We start from the raw sequence: 18,561 nt of genomic DNA, 5'->3' as shown, positions 1-18,561 counted from the left end.
GGTAATTAAGCCACGTGCATTTAATTAGATAAATGCGTTTAGACTCGGGAATGCTTCTCCTGTGGGACTGAGCTAACTGGGAGCCGCTGACTCCTTGTGTTCCGCATAACAAGGCAAAAAAATCCCCTCTTGTGGACTTGCTCATGGCTTTTCATTGGAGATCATACACCACTGAAGGTCCTCAGTTCTCTCTTCTTGAGAAGAATCCCTCCAAGGTCTGGGTGTTGATCGGAGTAGTTCGAGGAGGGAGAGAAGGCATAGGACAGACTTGTAAAGACGAGTGTGAGCGATCGAGTCTCCAGTATCACAAACAATGAAGGCATTCCCATGATTAGACAGAGGACGGACGTGCTTCAACTCCGGTTGTCTTCTGTGTGTTGTGATAGGCAGGAAAACGTAAGCTCTGGGGACTAAACAGCGGTGCAGATGTGATTTTAATCTTGTTTCCTAAGTAATAAAAAAAGTGGTTCTATCTTGAACGATTTCAGCGTCTTACCAAGAGCTCATCAGGACAGTTGACATGTCTCATCTCACCCGTGTGATTTCTCAGCCACAGTCTCTCCTCACACTCAAGGACTTGCTCCACAGAGCGCAGTGATCTGGTGCCTTTGTCCCCATGGGCACCATGCACGGGGGTTTCCACATTAGGGATACTGTCCACCAGTGGCCTGTGGAAGCCATTTGTGGGTTCGAAAAGCATTTAAACAGGATAGTAGAATAGAAAGAGAATGACTCCCACAGACGTTCCGTAAATGTGAGTTTTAGGATGTGTGGTGTCTCAATATAGAATTTGCTGTGGGTGAGCAACCTGCCCTTGAGCTGAGTGGGTTTTCTCCTGTCTTCAAAATGCCCCTTTTACCTTTGGTCTTGACAGTTCAGCTACAGCATGTCTGCTTTTACTTTTACTTGATTTTCCTGCTTGGAGCTCATGATCTTCTTGAATGTACAGACCTGGGTCATCCATGAAGTTTAGGTTTTTGGGAATCCTTGTTTTAAAGTCTATTTTTGCTCATCAGGGCTGTGAGCAAGAATCCCTACTGTGTGCATGTCATGGTGCTTGATGAGGCCCACAGACCAGAGCTGGGAGCAAGAATCCCTACTGTGTGCATGTCATGGTGCTTGATGAGGCCCACAGACATCAGGGCTGTGTACATCTTTTTTCATTCTTATTCTCCTCAGAATGGGTAATCCTACTTGACGCATTTTCACATGTGCCATCTCTTTTTCTTCACACTGATGAGATCTGCTCTGCCTCAGAGTCTGAGGATTAAATGACCATCAGGCTTGGCTATCACAAGCATGCTATGTCTTTTCATCTTCAAGACACTTGTAAGACTTTCCATTTTATAGACAAGGAAACTAACTCTTCAGGAGGGTTGGAGGGAACCTTATCTGTGTGTTTCAGAGCTTTATCCTTTGTTTGCAGCAGTTAGGTTTTTCCGGCCAAAAAAAGGTCATAAATACTTGTAAATCTATTCTAACAAGAAGGAAGTATACATCTTCTGTTTCCCTCCTCCCTATAGAAAATGTGGTCCACCTTGACGTTAACCATCATCTAGTTTTATTTCTCATGAGTTTTCATTCAGCAGTGTGTGTGTGCGTGTGTGTGTGTGTTCATGTGTGGGTGCGTACATATGTATAGATGTGTGCAGATGCATGCAACCATGTCAGGTGTCCTCTTCTGTCACTCTGCCTTGTTCCCCTGAGAAGGATTTCATCACTAACCTGGAGCTTGCTGTTGCCCAGCAGTTGGGGTACAGACACATGTGGCTATACCTGGCTGCTTACGTGTGCTGGGAAACGAACCTAGATCCTCAGGCTTGTAAGTACTCGCACTGAGTGTCCCAGCCCTTCTTAGCAACGTGCTTTCCCTCTTTATCCATTTCATTTACAACGCAACCTCTTCTGTTTCAAAAGACTCCCCATTTTTTTTCATTTTTTTTTTAATATGGGAGATTGTGAATCCTTGCCCTGAGTAAGGGGTTTGTGCTTCTTTTCTAGTTTTGCTGCTCTGCACTAGCGAGAGGAATAACCTTTGTGACCTGAAACTGCTTCTATGTGCTCTGTTTATGTGAAGAATCTTAGATCATGATGCTCTGACACTTAGACAATTAATTTATAACATATATCAAAAATATATAAGATTCCAGCCATCTGGTAACATTTTTAGACCTGTGTATTTTAGGGGGGGATGGGAAGTGTAGCTTGTTTGTTTTGTACTTGAGGCAGTCACTGTATACAGCCCAGGGTGGCCTGGAACTCATGGTCCTCTTGTCTCAGCTTCCCTAGTAACTGCGATCATGGGCCTACACCACCAGGACCAGCTTGTATGTGGTAGTAGCCCTGAGGCCACAGAAACGCCCGAGTCCTAATGTGACTGTGATGTCCCGAAGTGTGGGGAGACAGGATCAGGAGGAAGGCATGACATGAGCTCATGGTCAGGGCAGTTTTCTCAGACCAAACCATAGCATCTCACCATACTTCTGAGCTCTCACTTTGAAGTCTAGGGTGACTTCCTAGATGCCAAAGCTCTGCAAGCCTTCGGTCTTGTCTTTTTATAGAGAAGTTGTTTATTATTATTTTTGTCCTGCCCTTTAAATGTTCTTGGAAGCTGTACACTAGGGAAAATTCTCCCAAGGACACACTTCCTTATGGTTCCCTAGAGAGAGTGTCCTGCCCATTCTCACAATGTTTCTCTCAACCTCAGCCTACTAATTTTAGTTTTCTCTAACCTGTGGCTTCCTGCCTCACTGTGCATGCATTCCTCAACTGAGTCCCGGCTTCCCACATTCCTCCTTGTCACCGTCACTGAGTCTCGCCTCTCATTTATGTGACATTCCTTCCGTGGTGGATAGCTCTCAGCCTTCTGGTTAATTCTTGAATCCTTTCTGACTCTGGCTTGGTTGTATAATGATACAGTCTTTGAGTGCCTACCCATTCAGTAGACATTGGTTGTCCATCTCATTAGCAGTCTAATGAAATGACGGAACCTGGTGAGTCAGTGAGGTGATGAGGACTTTTTAAAAATGTGTTCTTTGGGAGTTTTGCATATTTTGATCATAGTCATCTTCTCTTCCCCAGCTCTTCCCAGATCCACTCTCTCACTCACCTAACCTTGTGTCCCTTTTTATTTAACTTTTTTTCTTTAAGGCCCAAGTCAAGACCAGTTTGTGTTGCCTGAATATTCCTGAGTGTGTGGTCTTGCCCTGGAGTATGGTCGACTTACCAGGACAATGCTCAGAGAAAACCAGAAGCTAACAGTTACCCATAGCTGGGGGTGGGGTTTTATGCCCAGCTCCCGTGTCCATGCTGGAATTTTGTCTGTCTTGTGTTTGCACTGGTTTTGTGCATGTTGTCGAGACTGTTGTGAGTTCCTGAGTGCAGCTGCCTGCGCTGCTGCGTCCAGAAGACACTGTTTCCTTACAGTCACCCGCTGCCTCCGGCTCTTGTATTCTTTCTGTTCCCTCTTCTGCAGAGGTCCTTAAGCATGGGGGATATAGTATGCGTGTTCTGTTGAGGGCTGAGCATTTTGTAGTCTCTTATCCTCTGTACGTTGGCCAGTTGTCGATCCCGATGTTAACTACCGTCTACTGTAAAAAGAAGCTTATCAGATTAGGCTTGGGAGATGCATTGACCTATGGGTACACAGTAAGTCATTAGAAACACTATTTCCATTCAGCAGAATCATACCAGTAGGTTCTCCCCAAGACCTATGACCTGTCCAGCCATAGGCTGTGGGTTTTAGTCTGTGGAGCAGGACTTACATCCCAGCAAAAAGTGATTGGTTTCTCCCATGATGTTCTTGCCAATGTTGCACCAGGGGCATATCCTACCAGCCAGTCGTTATTACGGCTCACAGCATTCACAGTTGGACGTGACTGACGATTCCGTCCCCCTCCAGTAGCTTGCATCACGCCGTCAAGCACTGTGAAAGTTAGCCAGTAGGGATGTAGCTTGCAGCTGAGCACCAGCTTGATTTCTCTATGTGGCATCATCAGTAATAAGGATCTTACTGTGAAATTCTGGAGTGTAGCAAGGAGCATTGGCAAGAGCCTGTCGTGTTTGGGCGGGGGGCAGGGGTGGTGGTGGTCTATAGGATCTCATCAGCCAACAACTTCAAAAGACATAACCCATTCCTGGCTCTGATTTTTGTTTGATAGCCTGTAGTATCTAATAGGAACATTGTTGCCCTGTTATAGGTGACTCCCTTTTAAGGGGTGTTGCTAGAGTTTTCCGCCTTGCCCACAGTCAGGACAAATCTCTGTCACCCGCCAGTCCCACAGCCGCTCAGACCCAACCAAGTAAACACAGAGACTTATGTTGCTTACAAACTGTATGGCCGTGGCAGGCTTCTTGCTAACTATTCTTATAGCTTAAATTAGTCCATTTCCATAAATCTATACCTTGCCACGTGGCTGGTGGCTTACCGGCATCTTCACATGCTGGAAATGCTTCTGCCACTCTGAGAATGGACATAAATGTATCTGCCCTGATTTCCTCAAGTTACTGACCTCATGATATCCATCAGATCACGTTGTTATTAAAACCTCCCAGTGACTGTCATTAGCTTTAGACTAATACCCACTCTCCCAAGGTTGGCCTCCAAGGCCACAAATAAACTACTGCTTTGTCTCCTGTCCCACACACTGTCCCTTTGATGACGCCTCTTCACTTGCACTGTTGGGACCCTGTGGTGTAGAGATTCCTCAGCCAAGCCACATTCACACCCATCTTCTGGCTTTCTCACTTGCTGCTTATGGTTCTGCAGGAGACACGCCCCTCCTCTTTATTTGAGTGACTTTCTCTAGAGTGTCCTTGCTCACCCCCTTCCTCAGCAGGTCAGTCTCTAGAACGTGCTCTGAGGTTATCCACAGAAGCAGGGAGCTCCTGGGCCATGTCCCTGCCAATTCTCCAGACACTTGGTTAATGCTAGTAAATGATATGCTTAGGGCACAGAGACTATATGTGCATGCATGTGCACCTATGCATGTGTGTGCATGTGTGCATGCATGTGCACACAACACTGCGTAGCTGTGTCTTGGGTATAGTGTGGGCTGTTTATGAAGGTAGGTTGTTTTGTTTTAGACAACATCTCACTCTGTAGTTCAGGCTGGACTGTAACTCACGGTAGTCCTCCTGCCTCACAGCCTCTAGTTCTGAGAGTGCCACCACACCTAGCCATGTATGTGGACGCTGCATGTGAAGGTGTGGGATTGTGAAGTTGGTGGTGTGGTCTGGAGCTTGTGTGCCCCTGTGGCTGCATGAGGTGGTGGTGCAGAATCCTGTCTGTGGTGCAGCCGGTTACTCTTCTGAGGTGACCAGGTGTTTTTGCCAAATGGGTTCTGTTATTCTGACCCCACTAAGTCTGGTTCTTCCTCTTGACACCTGATAGTTACCCCCCACCCCCACCCCAATTGGCCTTTGCCTCATCTAGAGTGAGCTGGCAGAGTGTGTGTGTGTGTGTGTGTGTGTGTGTGTGTGTGTGTTTGGTTTCCACATGACTTTTTTGAAGGATCTTTAGTCCTCTTTCCCCACACTCCCTCCTCTACCTTGCCCTCTGTCCCCCCACCCCCAGTTTAACCCTTCCTGTTCTGTTATTTCTTCTTAACACACTGATGTTGGTGTGTTCTGGGATAGACTGCACTGGTAATGCGCACTATTAAATTGATTTTGTCGTTTTCACTCTTCACATTGAACACATATTTGTTATTCATGAGTAGGTAGTTTTTCTTAAAAATCAAACTGTCTACTTAGAGTAAATCCATAAGAGAATCCTACACACACTACCTCGTTAAGTAATTTTAATTGATTTACTTCATATCAGTTTAGAAATTCTTGAATTTGCATTTTACCTTAAGACTCACCATCCTGGGATTCTTCTTTAATTTTAATTACGTGTCTATAGTATGTGTGTATCTGTGTGTGGGTATGTGCCTATGAGTTCAGGGGTCTGGGGAGATCAGAAGATGGCCTGTCCAGAATTACAGACGGTTGTGAGAAGTCTTGCCCAACGAGGACGTGGGTGCTTGGGAATTGAACTTCGGTCCTCAACAGGCACAGCATATGCTCCTAACCACTGAGTCTTCTCTCCAGTCCTCCCCGTGACACACTCCCCACTGTATTCTTTAAGAAATTCTTACAATCTGCAAGATATCTATGTACCTGGTCTGGTTATTTATGCAGAGGAATGGCTTCAGCTTTCCTTGGGTAAGCATGCCACCACCTGAGCCCCGTGAGGGGCTTGTGTGTCCAGCAGCACCGCTGCCCTGTTCCGCTGTGTTCAGCTGGATGCTAGGCTGCAGCCTGTTTGGCCTGTCAGACCTGCGGTCCAGTATCGGGGCAACTGGAACATGGCCATTCCTGGAAATTTTATATCTGGTGCCTCAAGAAGTGATTGGAGGCTGGGAATCAAGTTACAAATGACCAGTTTTGTTCTTGTAGAGGGCAGATATTTCATGTGTGCTAACACTGGAGGACTCTGTCTTCTGTCCATCTTTTGCCCTGTAGGTGACCTTTATGGAGCTATAGGCTCTCCAGTGAGACTGACCCGCACAGTGGTGATTGGAAAGCAGAAGGATTTGGTCCAGCGCATCCTTTATGTTCTAACCTACTTTCTCCGTTGCTCTGAACTACAAGAGAATCAGCTGACCTGGAGTGGGAATCCTAGTGAAGATGACCAAGATATAAACGGGAGCAAGATTATAACAGCCTTGGAAAAAGGAGAGGTGGAGGAGTCTGAGTATGTGGTAGTTACAGTGAGAAACGAGCCTGCTCTTGTCCCGCCAATCCTACCGCCAGTGACGGCTGAGACGAGGAGCCCAGAGCCTAGAGGAGAAGCTGAGATCCCAGAAGGCGCCGATACTAGTGAACTGGGTCACAAACCTGACAGAAACAGATGCAAGAGGCCAGAGCAGAATTCTGAGGCTAGTAGCATGGGGTTCCAAGAGGCAGAACCTAACAGTTCGTGGACACCTCAAGGCATAGTCTGTGAGGACAAACAGAATGACCAAGAGTTACCCCAAGATGACTCTTCAAGACCTCCCAGCTCTGAGGTTCCCAGGGTAAGACTAAGGATGGACCCACATGCTGTCCGTGAGGAGCTGCATGGGGAGATACTAAAGAAACCAGCTGACAGGTCAGCAGCCTGGCCCTGCCCTGACAGACATTCCCAGGAGGATCCTCCTGTCGAAAAGGTCACCTTCCACATTGGAAGCTCCGTCTCTCCAGAGGCCGACTTCGAAAGCCGCACCAAAAAAATGGAGGAGCGGTTAAAGACCTGTGGACAATTTTGTGGGACCAGTGCCTCTATCAGTCCTAGCGTGGACACTGCCCTGACTCAAGACCAGCAGGGCTCTAGGTGTTCCTCCAAAGCTGACTTTCAAAAGGACATTGCCCTTCCTGAGGACCAGTCCTCGGGAGGAGGAGGAGAAGGAGGAAGTGTCTCTGAGGGCAGAGGCCTCCAAGCCAACATCATGGCGTGTGCTGGGGGACAACTTGGCCAAGCCCATGGCCACCCTGCACCTTCTAGCTGTGCAGCAGGCAGTGGCCAGAGACCACTGGAACACACTGGAGATGTGCAATGCAAAGGCAAGAAAAGACCTTCCTCCCAGCATGTCAACAGATATAGACAGCAGGGTGGCCTGCTGGGTGCTGCAGATGTCCCCTGTGGGGACGCCCGTGGTAAGGCCAACTTCAGGATCGAAGGAGACCTTCCCAGGAACGAAAGCTTGGATAGTGCTCTCGGAGACAGTGATAATGAAGCATGTGCTTTAGCCCTGCTAGGCCTAGGTCCCAGTTGCGACAGGACTGAAGGGTCCTTGGAAGTGGAGCTGCCTCTGCCAAGGTAACACTGCACAGGGAACTAGAGTCTGTTCCCAGCCTGACACTGTGACCATGGTAACCACCCACAACCACTTTATACGCAATACGTGCTTTGCTCTTAAATGTGAGGGGTATTATCACCAGTCACATTCCGAGGGGTTTCCAGCCTGTCTAGTCTCCAAGGATGCTCACAGTCTTGGTGTAGCTCTGTTCTTGGGCAGAGGACTGGTGGTTGTCTTTGCAGCTCTTGAGACATTTGGGGGGAGTGAAGGGCCACAGCAGTCACGGTAGCAAGGAGGAGAGAGTTCCATCTGGTGTCATGTGTGTGTCATTTGTACGGTTGGCTCGGATGTCTTGCTGCTAAGGTAATGGATCACACCCACCATGAGGCTTCTCTCCCACCACTTTCTACTCTTCATTAGCACTCCATTGGGTTGGTTCTCTGGCCTGTGATGGCTGAAAGTTGCAATTAAAAGATTTCTTCTGTTCTTCCTCACTGTGGCGGCTACCTCCCCTTGCAGATGGGTCAGAGTCATAAAGCCATGCTTTGTTCACCATGACCCCCAGCCTCCTCTTTCATCCTTCTGACATGGACTTTCAGGTGGATGTTCAGTATGAGGTGTAAGAAGAGATCCCTTAGTTTCTAGACAAGGTCTCACTATGTAGCCTAGGCTAGCTTTACACTGAGAACATGTACCTCCACATCTGGCTTAAGAATGAAGTTTTAACTAGCCATGGGAAACAGTGTATTTTTTTTTTCCAGGCTTCCATTTTAATCAAAATACTTCCTTTCCTCCCAAATTCCCTTTTCTCACCCTCATGATCTCTTTATAGACTCTGATATGGGCTACAGGAAGCTATTATAGTTTCTTGTGTCATTGGAGGTTTGATTCCCACTGTAATGACAAAAAGTGAGTACTTTTAACTGTGTATTTACTAGCTCAAATGTTGTTTTAGGTCTCAGAGCACCAGCAAGCCAAATGTTAGAAACTTTGCCCGCTCGCTTCTGGCGGGCTACTGTGCTACGTATATGCCGGATTTGGTGCTGCATGGAACCGGCAGTGACGAGAAGCTGAAGCAGTGCCTGGCAGCTGACCTGGTCCACACGGTGCATGTAAGTGACCCCAGTGGAGAACCACGGGACAGCCAGCGAAGGGGTCTCCAGTTGACACCCAGAGCCTCTGTGTGTAGAGGATTGCTTGTAAAGACACAGAGTGACATGACAACCAGTGAGGCGTAGTTAAGAGTCCAGGGACAGTGAGTGAGCAGACCTGGGCCAGACTAAGCCCAGGGCGGGCAGGCAGTACCGGAACCACAGAATCCTGGAGCAGGGACAGTGAGGAAGGTGGGCATCTGGCTGCTAGTTCTCTCCTCCACCCTCCAGTTTCTCCTGCAAGAAGCCAGAGAGCAGGGGCCCAGCTAAGGCAAATGCTTCCCGTTTTCCATAGAGCTCAGCCTCCTGGAGCCAGTGCAGGATGAGTAGAGTAGAGCCAAGTAGGGGTGAATGGCTATGGGCTGACCTGGCCAATGGATAAAGGGCACAAACGGTGAGTGACATGAGATGCCTTCAGGAGGCAGACCAGAGAGATGTTGTGTATGGCTTGCTTATTATTCAAACCTTGCAAGTTTCTAAAAGCCATTTTTTTAAACTGATTTGTCATTGAGCTCACTTTGATAGCTGGGAGGAGATGGCTGTAGAAAGCTTTACAGGTCTGACTGGAAAATTGCCTATAGCCACTGCTGAGTGCTTTTCTGTCACCTCCAGCATGACAGGAGATGAACACCTAGAGAAATCGTGTCAGTCTGATGGACCCGGTTTTAACTGAGCTGCTAGTCGGCAGATGTGCAAGCATAGATGTTTTGTAATTAGAAACGTGTGGTATTTTGTGCAATAGGAAGAATCCTTGTTGCACTGAGATCATTGGAACCTGGCTTGTTATCTCTTTATTGCACACTTTTTGTTTGTTTGGGGAGAGAGTTTTTAAAAGTAGGAAAGAAGGCATTGTTTGTTATCTTTGGCCTTGCGCCACCTAGATACACAGCAGACACAGGCTTAACAGGCTAAGGATGTTTGTATGAAGTAGGAAGAAGGGCTCAGATGGGAAGCAGAGGTCATGATCCCACATCCCACAGAGGTAAAGAGATGAAGAGCAAGTACCTGGGAGCTGGGCAGGGTCCATCCACCATACATATGCTTGCCCAACTATGCCTAGTTGTGATCAGACATTGTCCCTCTCCAGAATAGTCCTGGAATAAAACTATGAAGTTGCTGTTATCTATAAGTAACACAAAATTTTTTATACTTACCACAGATACTGCACACTTGCTCTTAACCATTTCAGAGGTTGGTCCATCCATTCACCCCATAGCATAAGCACAGGGCCCTCATTGCATGGAATCGTCTTTCTGAGCTGTCCTAAGGTTGCCTGTGCTTTGTGTGTTTAGTGTGTGTTGGGGGATCATGAAAGAACCCTGTTTCCTTTGGTGTCATGACCTCCTACCCGTATCCATGTATGCAGAGCCCTTGGGAGTTTGCATTCTGTGGTGCTGTTGGTTTGATTCCTCAGGACTTAGGTTTTCACTCCTTGTACCATTTCTCCACCAAGCCAGAGTTCTGCTCCGACAGAGACACAGGAGACTATAGGAGCTGGTGGGGTTGTCCTCAACGACATCGATCATATCGGTTGTAGCACATTATATGAGCTAGTGGGGTTCTCAGTGACATTGATCATATTGGTTGTAGCACATTATAGGGGATAGTTGGGTTGTCCTCAGTGACATTGATCATATCGGCTATAGCACATTTTGCCCAAAAGTGCCCAGGTTCCCTTACTAACCATCATGGAAAAGCAACCTCCTGAATTTTACAACTCATGAAATTTTGGCATTTTTATAGGCCATCAATTTATGATTTCTGAATTTTAGACTTTCATTGTGACCATCTGGCTCTATAATTTGTATATTTGAGAAAATAGCCATGTCTACACTGTCATTCCTCTTAAAACTTTTCCATGTTTCATTTTCTTCCTTTTAAAATAGTACTTTTACACTGTAGAAGCTCTTATATCTTTGAATCATAAAGTCATCTGGAGAGGTTGGATGTTATTAGGTATAATCACCCATATCATGAGATATGAGTATATACAAAATACAGCCATGTACATGGGATTTGTAGGAAATTATGAAGGGCTCATTAAAGTATCTTCAAAATTTAATAACTTCTTAATATGTCTAGTTCACATTAGTGGACTTCCAGTTTCACTTGACACATCCATCATGAGTTTTGTGTTTCTTTGTTCGAGACGGGCTCACCTGGGCTGCCCTAGAAATTACTATGTAGACCAGACTGGCCTCAAACTTGCACAGATCCACCTGCCTCTGCCCCCCCAAGTGCTGGGATTAAAGGTGTGCGTCACCACCACGTTGGTGCTGAGTTTGATTTTGAAATAGACTTGCATGTAGACTGCCCCTGAGACTCACGCTCTGGTGTGTGACAGTGTTGTTTTGTTCTTACTGTAAAAGGGACTTAACCTCTGTTTACAAGCATCTGTGGAATATAGAAGTATTGTTAAAACATTGAATTAACCATTCATAAAGGACAGTAATTTTCCTTTTGGTTTTTCGAGACAGGGTTTCTCTGTGTAGTTTTGGTGCCTGTCCTGGATCTCACTTTGTAGACCAGACTGACCTTGAACTCACAGAGATACACCTGGCTCTGCCTACCGAGTGCTGGGATTAAAGGCGTGGGCCACCACTGCCCGGCAGGAACAGTGATTTTCAAAGCTGAGAACATTGTCAGGAAAAGAAGCAGAGATTCAAGAGCAATGCCTGGCCTGTGGGAGCTGAGAACTTGTGGAAGAGAAATGGGGTAAATCACTCGGCACCACTTGCTTTCACAACCTGTTTTGAGATTTATAAATATTTTCAGTCTAATGCCAGGCTTTGAAACTCATAATTCCTTTTAAAGGAAGATACTGAGTAACTTTTTAAAAGCAATCGATGTACGTTATTGACCTGTTTTTAAGACTTGTGCATGGCTTAGATTGTAAAGTCTGGCTTCATAACTGTACATTGTATAACCACGGCAGACTAGTTTCCTTTGGAGCATGAGGAAATTTCTTTCTAGAACATTCAACATCAAGAGTGCCTTTTTACTCTTTTTGTTATCTAGCCTCTTACGAAAGAGGCTTTTTTGCCATTCTTTTTCATGACTTTCATTACCTTTTACGTACTAAGATTCAGGTTTTCACTGGCTGTTTTGATGGGTGCTCTTTTTCAGTCTGTCAGTGGAACTCTTTGCCTCCTAGCGCGTGTTACTCGGCTGCTGGAACTGAGTCCAAAGTAGCATTGTGTCTCTTCTTCCTATCGGCTAAATGTGCACTTTTCTTTGCTTACCCTTTCCCTGTGAATGGAGAGAGTACACACACATAAGCCAGCAACACTCTCATCCCGGGACCCTCAAAGGCCTTGTCTCTCTTCTGCATCCTGTCTGCCAGCGAATGCTGCCGGCTTGCCAGTGTTAGTTACTACACTGGGGTCAGAGGCGGGCAGTAGACAACATCAGCAGCACTGGCTGGGGTCTGAGTCCTGGTGTTCCTCCTCATTGAGACTTGGAAGCTGGCAGCACTCCACCAAGGGTGATTTTAGAAGACACAGGAAAAGGGAAAGTGGAATGCAGTGGTTAAGAGTTCGCTTTCCAGCGCAGTAGCAAAGCGCTTGCCACATGAGCGTGAGGACTTGTTCAGTCTCCAGGACCCATCCATGCAAAAAGCTGGGTGTGGTGGCATGCTAAATCCAGCACTGGGGAAGCAGAGGCTGGAAGATTCCTGTAGCGTACTGCCAGCCAAGCCCAGCCTCATTAGTAAGGTCCTTGTGAGAGAACTTGTCTCAGAAAACAAGATGGATGGACACAAGAAACAACCCCTGAGTTTGACCTCTGGCCTGCATATGAGAAGTTGAGCCTTCAAAGAGGCAACCTAGGTTTGAATCACAGCTCAGTTCCTAATGGCTTTGTGGCCTGCGGGGGAAGTCTCCCGCCTATGAAATAAATTGTACTGATGTCATTTGAATTTGAAAATTCTAAAATCCACATTAAGTGTTAAGCACAGTGCCTGGTACACTACTAAGTGTACGTGCCCAGTAAATGTTAACTATTAAAACAGGAAATGTGGGTGGGGCAGTGGTGACGCACAACATTAATCCTAGCATTCAGGAGGCAGAGGCAGGCGGATCTATGTGAGTTCAAGGCAAGCCAGAGTGAGTTCCAGGACAGCCAGAGCTACACAGAGAAACCCTGTCTCGAAAAAACAAACAACAACAAAGAAAAAAAAAAAACCCTGAACCAGGAAATGAAAGTGCCTTGTAAACAATAAAGCAGTATGAGATGTTATTAACAGGTTGATACCATTATTTTAGTTCAAACAAAATGACTGTCAGAGTTTAGAAAGATGCACAAGTGTCCTTACCACTATTTGGTTGTGGGCATTGGTCGCTGGAAGCACCTGCTAGTCATGGCTAGCTGAGCCTGTACATAAAGTTGCCCCTTTGTCCTGTCACAAGGAGCAGGCTGGCATCTCTTACTGTATTAGGTAAGGTCATCAGGACAAAAATTAACATCATATTTTAGCTTAAAAAAACAAAACAAAATAGTGATCTAGGCTTCAGGCGTTTTACAGACTAATCTATAAATAACAGTTGGCTATAGCAGCCTGTTCCATTTAATTTTAAGGGTAGCAGCAGCAGATTGGCTCCAGAAATATCACACAGGAGTCAGTAGCACAGATAAGGAGCTTTGCTGAAAGCCTGGCTGTGATACATGCTCATGAATACTAATTAATTCAGTGGGCAACCAACCAGCTAGACTACAAAAGAACAGCCTGTCCCATCAGACAAGAAATCATTACTTAAGTAGCGCGTAGTATTAAATGCTCCAGGTCAGCAGCAGCCTTAGAACCAACAGGTTAGAAAGGACACTGTTTTGGAGGAGTCCCTTACTTAGAAGGCCCTGGTTGTTTCCATCTCTCAGGGTTAATGATGAGCAGACTGGTAACTTGGGGCAGCTCTGCCTCCTGCAGCTGTAGCCCTGAATGCCGCCACATCTGGGACTAGGAGATGTGTTGGGAGGGCTGCTGTTAAGGGAAAGGAGTTTTGTTGTTGTTTGTTTCTCTCTGTCAGACCGCATCTTACCATGTAGTCCAGGAGGGCCTGGCACTTGGAATTTTCCTGTTAGCTTCCCAACTTCTGGGGCTATACGCGTGTTTCACCATGCCAGTCTCACTTACCTTTCCCCTCCTCTCCCTCCTTCCCACATGCTAGGCACATGCTCATTGAGCTATCCATACTCCAACTCTTAAACTACATGTTTTGACCTGTGGCTGGATTTTGATGACCATTTTTTACTAATAGAGATAACTGAAATCCTTACAGATAGATAATCAGGGTTATTGTTTAGTGAGACCTTTGTATTGTGAGTATATATGTACACACAGCTTCATACGCATACATCAGTATGTACACACGTTCACACCATCTACAAGCATGTGTCTGTTCTTTGCAGTTACCTTGAAGCAGAAAGCAAAACTCACTTCTTGTGTATTTTAGTGTGTCACCTGGTGCCTGGTGCATAAAAAGTACTTGATGGTTATAGGTGACTTCATAAAACTGGGTGTAGAGCATTGTATGTTTGTTATTGAAGCTGAAACTCATGGGGTATGCCTTCTTCTCGGGTAAAGGTCTTTCTTTAAAATAGTGAAGAGGAAAATTGGTAGTTGACATGTATTGGCGAAATTATTAAGGCCACTCCACATAGTTAAAAGGGAGGTTTATTGAGTGGCGTAACTTAACAAATGAAGGGATAGGTGGGTTGCAGGGTCTGGGAAAGACATAGCGCAGTCTGGTGGTGTTCTCTGGAGAACTCTGCTTGGTCTACCTCCAGCGTCCAGGGTCCAGGAACCAAGAGAAGGCAGTGCATCCAGATCTCGGGTCTTCAGGGTCCTCTCTCGGCCCCGCCTTGTAGGCGTGACAGTTACCGAAGCCTCAGTGGGGGTTGGAACTTCCAGATCAAGGTTGGAATGGCTACCCACTACAGACACGAGGCCTGGGGCCCTCTGCGTTCATTTTCTTTTAAATGTATTTCTATTCATGGGTATGGAGATTTTCCTGCATGGGCCAGTGTGGGTGATGGCATCGAACCCAGGTTCTCTGGGAGAGTGTTCTTAACCTCCGAGCCATCTCTACAGTTCCCTGTATTCATTTTCTTAAAGGAGGCTAAGGGCTTTCAGAGTTTATGTCTCTTGTGTGCATTCTGTCGTAGTTGAAATCTTTTTTCCATTTTCTTTTTATTACGAGATATTTGGACATTTACGTCAGTCTCCACAAAGGCTGCAAACCTTCTCTGCACTGTGGTCACACACTTGTGTGTGGTTCTGGACTCTGACCTGTGCACCTTTCTGCACCTTCACATTGAAGCTGATCTCAGCCTGGCCGTGGAGCTGGCGGCCATGGGCTGAATGTGGGGATTAGCCCAGTGAGCACAGCGATTGCAGCCACAGCACAAGAAGCCAGGCTTTCAACCCTCCAGATCGCCTTGCTCTGCTTGGAGGGCCCCTTCCTTCCTTCCTTCCTTCCTTCCTTCCTTCCTTCCTTCCTTCCTTCCTTTCTTCCTTCCTTCCTTCCTATGCCCTGTGTCTGCATGGCGTCATGTGGTTCTCAGAGGCCTTCCTTCACCTGACCTTCCCGTCGTCCGGAGTGACTGCCGCTCTTGCTGCCCCTCCTTCCTCCTAATGTAAGATGGATCTTGCTTGCTGCCCTGGCTGGCCTTGAACGTGAGGTGTGTTTGCGTGATATATATAGTGTTGGGGATATAGCCCTGCACCATCATGCTGACCCTTTCCTCTTCTTCATCATGTGACAACGCGCTTCAGTCTTTAGTGACTAACACCTGTTAGTCACCTGTTTCCAAGAGCAAAATTCTGCTGAATAAATGCAGATAGCGGTGTGAAGTATAATTACTGTTCCTTCTAGGTCTTCTTATGCTGACCCTGTTGAATGCACTAGCAGTCTGGTGGCAGCCTCTCAGGTGGCCTGGCTGGATTGGCTCTCCAGTGAAGAGGCAGGCAGGCAGGCTGGAGAAGAGTTACATCGAGGCAGACTTACTTTATCTGTTAAAAAACACTGGAGTGCCTTTTTTATGATAGGCACAGATACTACTCAGTTGGAGCCTGAAAGTAGGAGGATTCCAGCAAATGTGGTATCTGTAGACAAATTTCCTAAGGTCTTATAAATAAAAACAAACCCAGAGCCAGGTATTGGGGTGAACGCTGAAAGATCAGAGAGACAGAACCAGCCACAGCTAACCTCACCTCTTGCCAATTCCTCAGCTGATCTCGTTTCCTCAAACTGGAAGCCTCTGTGTCCTCATCCGAATGGATTTCAGCTGAACTGCTGCTCAAAAGCCTAAAAGCTTAACCAGGCTCTAGTTCCTGTTCCTCACGCCTTATATACCTTTTTGCTTCCTGCCATCAATTCCTGGGATTAAAGGTGTGTGTCACCATGCCTGGCTGTTTCCAGTGTGGACTTGAACTCACAGAGATCTGATGGATCTCTGCCTCCAGAATGCTAGGATTAAAGGTGTGTGTGCCACCATTTTCTGGCCTTTATATCTAGTGGCTGTTCTGTTCTCTGACCCCAGATAAGTTTATTAGGGTGCATAATATATTGGGGAACACAATATCACCACAGATACCAGATACCAGCTACATATAGATGGAATTCTTTCCCTTCAACATGTGGTGATGACATCATTATTGAAGTTTTAGGGCATAGGCCTTGGTCTTAGCAGTTCCCAAAAGCTAGGTTTGTCCACCATCCCCAGTCTGTCAGCTAAAGGAGCTGATGGCCTGTAAAAGTGGCAGCCTTGGAATTTTGCAGGACCCAGGCTGAGCTGGCCCATCGTCTCTCCCCAGCAATTGCTGCTTAGGAGGGACCTTGACAGTCTTTAAGCTGTAGGAGCTCCCTGGGGCTTATTTCATTTACTTCCTGAGCCTTGTAAGTTTCATTTCCTGAATCTTAATAAGCTTCATTCCTCTTCCTAGGAAAGAATGTTTCAATTCTAAGAAAATTTCTGCCCAGCATTGTGTGTTATTACATACTTGTGTTTGTATGGGTTTGCTGTAGCTGAAGTTTTTCTGTGTCCCAGCCTGCTGGTGGTCAGGACAAATCTCTCTCACCCGCCAGTACTGCAGCCGTTCGGACCCAAGCAAACACACAGAGACTTACATTACTTATAAACTGTATGGCCGTGACAGGCTTCTAGCTATCTGTTCTTATATCTTAAATTAACCCATTTCTATTAATCTATACCTTGCCATGTGGCTTGTGGCTTAACGCTATCTTACATCATGTTTCTCATGGCAGTGACTGGCAGCATCTCTCTCCCTCAGCCTTCCTGTTCCCAGAATTCTCTCTTTGTCCCACCTATACTACCTACCTGGCTACTGGCCAATCAGCACTTTCTTTTTCTTTCTTTCTTTCTTTCTTTCTTTCTTTCTTTCTTTCTTTCTTTCTTTCTTTCTTTCTTTCTTTCTTTCTTTCTTTCTTTCTTTCTTTCTTTTCTTTCTCTCTCTCTCTCTCTCTCTCTCTTTCTTTCTTTCTCTTTCTCTCTTTCTCTTTTTCTTTCTTCCCTCCCTCCCTCCCTCCCTTCCTCCCTCCCCCCCTCTTTCTTTCTTCCAAAATTCCTTATTTGAAGAAATGGTACAAATTAAAGAACTTAAGTGGATGTTTTGGTGCAACTTATAGAAAAGATAAAGGCAACCCGACATGCATGCATGGCCTCAGTGACTAGTGAAGTCACTTGTGGCTTTGGGGAAGTCAGATTAACTCTCATCACTGTGTCCCAGGGTGTGCTTGTCAAAGAGATATTCCACCAGGCCAGCTTCAGGGGCTCCCATCTTGCACGTGGTCACCCAGTTCTTTGATGGATTTCACCTGCTCATTCAGGTAATGGGTCTCAATGTAGTCACACAAGTGGGGGCCATTTTTGTCATTTTAGCCAGTTTGACAGTTCCGGTAGTGACTGATTCACACTCTGCCCCAAGTGCAGTGCACACTCCACTGCATTCATTCAGCCCGTTCTCCCAGTCATCACCGTCTGGTTTCTTGATAGCCTGCAGGAAGATTCGGCCACCTCTTTGGTTCTGTAGCTCCTTCAGTTTCTCAGCATGCTCCCTCTGCTCATGAGATTGGTGGAGAAAGTACTTGGCAAAGTTCCTCAGAGCTACATCATCCCAGTCGAAGTAGCAAGACAGACAGATAGACATAGGAGGCATACAGTTCCAGGTTGATGGCAGCCTCCGAGTCCTGGTGGTAGTTCCGGTGCACTTGCGAGGGAGACGCAGTGGTCATGGCAGCGGTGGGGCGAGGCGCGCAATGACGCTGGAGCGGCGGTGGAGTGAGTGATGAGGTTGCAAAGGTTCTGGTCAGGGGTCGAGCGCCCAGGTCCATTCAAGCACTGTTGAAGCAGGAAAACGCAGTGACTCTGGGTGAGAACGTCTGGCCGAGCTTGCTTTATTAACCAATCAGAGCAGCACATTGACAGCATAGAGAACATCTCACAGCAGTTTGCTGCATATATGTATTTGGTAAGGTGTGAACCTAAAGAAATTCTGCTTGAGCCAGTACTTGGAAGGTCAAAGCAGGAAGAGGGGAAGTTTTGGATCATCCTTGGCTACATAGCAAATTCAA

At 46.4% G+C, this 18,561-nt stretch overlaps 1 protein-coding gene and 1 pseudogene across 5 annotated transcripts in view; one reads left to right on the top strand and one right to left on the bottom strand.

Moving 5' to 3' along the window:
• The window catches only part of Fnip2 (folliculin interacting protein 2), a 118,959-nt gene that overhangs the window by 85,451 nt on the left and 14,947 nt on the right, over positions 1–18,561 (top strand). For all 5 annotated transcript variants that reach the window (XM_028880108.2, XM_028880106.2, XM_028880107.2 and 2 more), the window contains 2 exons: positions 6,508–7,843; positions 8,779–8,935. In XM_028880108.2, the coding sequence (XP_028735941.1) occupies positions 6,508–7,843; positions 8,779–8,935 (1,493 nt within the window). The remainder of the gene's footprint in view (positions 1–6,507; positions 7,844–8,778; positions 8,936–18,561) is intronic.
• Positions 17,598–18,237, bottom strand: LOC119088171 (annotated as a pseudogene).

Source organism: Peromyscus leucopus, chromosome 6 (genome assembly GCF_004664715.2).
Source record: "Peromyscus leucopus breed LL Stock chromosome 6, UCI_PerLeu_2.1, whole genome shotgun sequence".
In the NCBI taxonomy this organism is placed as follows: Eukaryota; Metazoa; Chordata; class Mammalia; order Rodentia; family Cricetidae; genus Peromyscus; species Peromyscus leucopus.
Note: the sequence above shows the minus strand (reverse complement) of the source record. Positions and strands in the feature narration are given on the sequence as shown.